Source organism: Cibotium barometz, chromosome 18 (genome assembly GCF_041138505.1).
Source record: "Cibotium barometz isolate CiBa-2024 chromosome 18, ASM4113850v1, whole genome shotgun sequence".
NCBI classification, from domain to species: domain Eukaryota; kingdom Viridiplantae; phylum Streptophyta; class Polypodiopsida; order Cyatheales; family Cibotiaceae; genus Cibotium; species Cibotium barometz.
In genome coordinates, this window is record NC_141063.1 from 34,343,235 (window position 1) to 34,347,894 (window position 4,660).

General features: G+C 41.8%; 1 protein-coding gene across 1 annotated transcript; it reads left to right on the forward strand.

Annotated features, from left to right (window-relative positions):
- Positions 1–1,220: 1,220 nt before the first annotated feature.
- LOC147629233 (putative carboxylesterase 8) lies at positions 1,221–2,518 on the forward strand. Its single transcript, XM_086812489.1, has one exon. It carries the CDS (start codon positions 1,326–1,328, stop codon positions 2,232–2,234), a length of 909 nt encoding a protein of 302 aa, XP_086668615.1. The 5' UTR covers positions 1,221–1,325; the 3' UTR covers positions 2,235–2,518.
- The last annotated feature ends 2,142 nt before the right edge of the window (positions 2,519–4,660 follow it).

Sequence of the window (4,660 nt, forward strand, 5' to 3'; positions counted from 1 at the left end):
TATGTGTGTGTATGTGTGTGTATGTGTGTGTGTGTGCGCGCGCACATATACACACACACACATATATATATATACACACATCCACACACACATATACATATATGTATATGTATATACATATACATGTGTGTGTGTGTGTGTGCATATAATACACACATACACACACATGTATGTATGTATATATATATATATATATATATATATATATATATACATATATATAGTGTGTGTGTGTGTGAAGCCTTGATCTTGACGGCTACTATTGTCTATAAGGGAAGGTAAAGGGAAGGTAAAGGGAAGCTTAAAGAAAGTGTGACTAAATGAAACTTGTACTTGAAAGAATGGAGTTCAAGATAATCTAGGAGTGTGAGTCTTGTGGGAGGCTAATGAAAATGACAAGTGAATGAATATAGAGAGGTATAAACTCTTCATTCTCAACACACAAGTAGGGGTTATTGAGAAAGTGTCAAATGAAAGATAGAGAGGTATAAACTCTTATTCTTAACACACGATTGGGGGGTTACTAAGATAGTGACAAAGGAAAGGTAGAGAGAGACTTTGTAGGCAACACTATAAAGAGACTCCCCAAGGGGGAGTAGACTACAATATAAAGAGACTTCTCTAGCATAAACATTGCTAATGTGTTGGTAGATAAGTGAGCCTTAGTCATAGGTAGAGGAAGAAAAGAGAGAAAATGAATGAAAATATATAAGTGTAAACCCTTTTTACTTAATAAGGAGAAATGGAGTTATTAAGAAAGTGGCAAAGAGAGAGCATCAACTTGATAAAGAAGATAGGTGTAAACCCTTTTTATTTAATACGGAGAAAATGGGGTTATTAAGAGACAGCATCAACTTGTCTTGTATGTATATGTTGTAAGTATATGATAAAGAAGATAGGAGTTATGCTTTTGGAACAAAAACATTTTGTAGTTCTAGCTACTCTTTATTGAACACAACTTACTCTCTCTGCAGGCACACAAGCGGTTTGTCAAACGAAAAGAGGCCAAGAAGAAAGGAGAATTTTTAGATTTTTGAAAATTGAAATGAAGGTATAATTTTTCACACGTTGAAAAGTAGTGTTTGTTGTATGGCATGGAGGTAGCAATGGGCGGGTCACGGGTGAGGACGTACTTGTTTGCTGGGTCACCTACTTGTTTTTGTCTCTTGGGAAGGTGGACTAATCTGTCGGCTCGCACAAGCAGCCCTTGTTCTTGTAATATAAACACCTACTTGTTCTTGTAATAAAATCTCCTGTTTTTTTTCCGTGAAAGAACAGGAGAGAGAGAGGAGGGGAGGGGCACGTTTGCGGTTCCAGTTTTAGGCATGGAGCGACCCGATGTGCCGCTCGTTGCTGCGTGCTCGGAGTTTGTGGATGGGGTGGCGACCAGGGATGTGCAGCTGGGCGATGCTGAGGGTTCCTTGTGGGTGCGCATTTTCATGCCCCATCACGAAGAAGAGGAGAAGAAGGCCAAGCCCGTAGTCCTGTATGCCCATGGAGGAGCCTACTGCCTTGGGGAGCCTAACTGGCCGCCCTTCCACGCCTTCTGCAACACCATGGCCAAGAAGTCCAACTCCATCTGGGTCTCTCTGTCCTACCGCCTCGCGCCCGAGCACCGTCTTCCCGCCGCCTACGACGACGGCTACTACTCCCTGCAATGGCTGCTGGCCCAGGCCAAAGGGCAGCTCACGGGTGCCTCAGATCCCTGGCTCAAACAAGGCCTAGCCGATTTCTCCAACTGCTTCTTAGCAGGCGAGAGCGCGGGCGCCACTATCATGCTCAACGTGGCCATCAAAGCTTCGTGTATTGATCTGTCGCCTGTGTGCATCAAAGGGCTACTCCTTATCCAGCCAGGGTTTCACTCAGAGGCCAAGAAGGGCTCCATGGTGGACACGGAGCTGGACGATCTGCAAGTAGAGCGCCTGTATGAAATGGCACTTCCGCCCGGACAGAATCTGGACTACGCGCCCATCAATCCGGTCCACCCGTCCGCCCCCTCGCTAACGCCGCTCGCCGCCTACCCCAACATCCTGATCAGCGTGGCGGAGACCGACTTCCGCTACGACCTCACTCTCCACTTCTACGAGCTTGTGAAGGGCGTGTGCAAAAATGTTCAGCTTGTCATCACGCCAGGTAAAGGCCATGCTTTCCATATCTTCGAGCCCCATTGCCCAGAAGCACAGGAATTGGCGGCTCAGCTCGCGCACTTTACGAATGCCTGCGCCAGCACTTAAGCTGCTTTGTGATGCCATTGCTTAGTGCCCCTTGCTCACATAAAGTTCATTATTTGTAAAACATGGACCTTGGGGTTTCACAAGGCTCCTCCTAGTCTCACATTTGAAGACTAGTCCAAAATTACAATCTTTCAATCACTCTCGTTGCAATGCACATTAGGCTTTAGAAAGATGCACACTTGATTTCGTGATGATCCACGTGAAGTTCTCATTTGCCTTTTTCTAAGGGTAAACCTTATTTTAAAGGTGTTAAATCATTGATGTATTGGAGGTAGACCTTGCTCCACTTCAAAGTGCCATTTTCCATTTTCTTCATGTGCTTGCCTCTTTTTGCGTTCATTTTGAACATGGCCAAGTTTATTAGAGTAGAATTAATCTACAATATCTCTTTTTTTTGAGGTGAGTTGATTCTCAAGGTGTTGAATCTTTATCTAATTGAGGTCTCATATTGATTCTTTTTAAAACCAGCCCGGCTACTATAGCCATAAACACATAACTCAATGTTATAGGGGAATCATTGATGCTGGTATTGACCAAACACAAAGTGTTCATATTCTTTCTTCACCATGCTAAAACAAAAGCATGATTTAGCAAAATTGTTTACATTGGATCTAACTTATTCGATATTGCTACCAACATCCTATCAACCCCCACAACTCATAAACACAAGGTTGCCTTCATTTTGAACTTAGAGAGGTTGTAGTTGGTTTCATCCAGCTTTCTTTTAATGCCAAACAAACAATGGTGGCTAAGCCCTTTGGTTTGCATTGGACTTCTCTTCAAATCTGCTAGCATACAACAACTTGCCAAAGATCTTTCTCTAGAGCCTAATTTTAGGATTTATATCATTATGGAGAGTTGAATGTTAACTTACATTTATATTTTGAGGGGAGGTTGGAGGTCCTCAATTATGTGTTCATTTGTATGGTTGTTGTACTCAAAGGTTGATTCCATTACGGAAATATGAAAAAGAGAACAAGGTATAAGAGTCTAGAAGATGGGCAAGAAGTTATGGTTGTCATTGGGACACTTTTGGGCCACTTGTTTAGAATCGTCTCACTCATTTGTGTGGTGTTTGGATCTCAATGGAGCTATATAGGGTGTACTTGATCTATGCTAATTGAGCTTAATTATTTTAGTCACCTTATTTTTCTAATCTTATATATACATCTTACTTTTAAATAGTAGCTTTGATAATGTTTAACATCTAAAGATTTGATCCACCATGAAATTCAACATGGTACCATGGCTAAGGGTTTAGGTTAGGTGTAATTTGCCTTCCCTCATATGAACTCTTCTTCACCATAACCCTATTGAACATGTCAACACATTTTTACTGACTGTTACGTTGACTCTTGTCTAATCCAGTTCTAAATTAGCTGATTGTCTGATATAGCTAACTTCAAACCTTTCTATTTGTGTCCTTTGACACTCACACTTATCTGAGATCACTTGACATGCAAGCAGATCTTACAAACCTCTGTCTAAATCTGACAGTCTCCTAATTGTTAGACTTGATCTTATTTGGCTTCCTTTCAGTCCAAAATGATTATTTCTACTCTTCTACACCTTCAGCTGCCTCGTTCTGACATTCAGCTAACACTAAGTGATCACTACTAACTCTCAGCTAACTCCTGTCCCCAGTCAGCCAATCCTCAACACTAATTCGGACATCACTTATAGTTGATCTTTCTAGCAATCCTCAATCAAAACATCATAACCACCACAATCGAAACACCATAAAACTCAATCATCCACTCACAACAGGATTAAACCCAAACATTGTATTCTTCATATGTGTAAAACCAAAACCAATCTCAACAACCTTGAGACCTTGGGTTCAAAAAAGAAAGAAGAAAAACATAAAATAAAGGAAACCTATGCAGATAACTTCGTGCTAGGAAACTCTTCAAGTCCTCATCTTCATCTCCTGGATAACATCAAATCTCTTTCTGGATTCTACAGACTTTTTTCTCTCTTTTACTTAATCTCTCAGTCTTCTTCTTCAATCATAAACTACAGCTGAGTAAGCTTTGGGTAGCACCAAGTTCCAATAGGGATCCTGAGCTTGCCTCCTATAACCCTCATCTGATCCTCTGGCTCACTCACTCCCTCTGCTCTGGCCCTATCCACACTTACTCAAATTGCAATGACAAACTTCACTCTGAACTCTTCTTCTCTTTGAGTCTCCCTGCGAGACTCGCCGTATCATGTCCTTCCTTCAAGGCCTCGCGTGATCTCCAACCAAAACCCCTTCATTATAAAACCAAAAAAGACCTTTTCTACGTTCCTTCCTCAAAACAAGGTTGCCACTTGATTCCTTCGATCTCCCCATTCTTGTTCTCCTTTTTTGTGGCTTGCGCCCTTTTGGATCACTCCCCGCACCTTCACGAATAGCTTTCCCTTTTTGGTAGGTGTATAGCCTA

Excerpts from the sequence above, each read along its gene's own strand:
- LOC147629233 (XM_086812489.1), top strand. The coding sequence starts at position 1,326 with ATGGAGCGACCCGATGTGCCGCTCGTTGCTGCGTGCTCGGAGTTTGTG.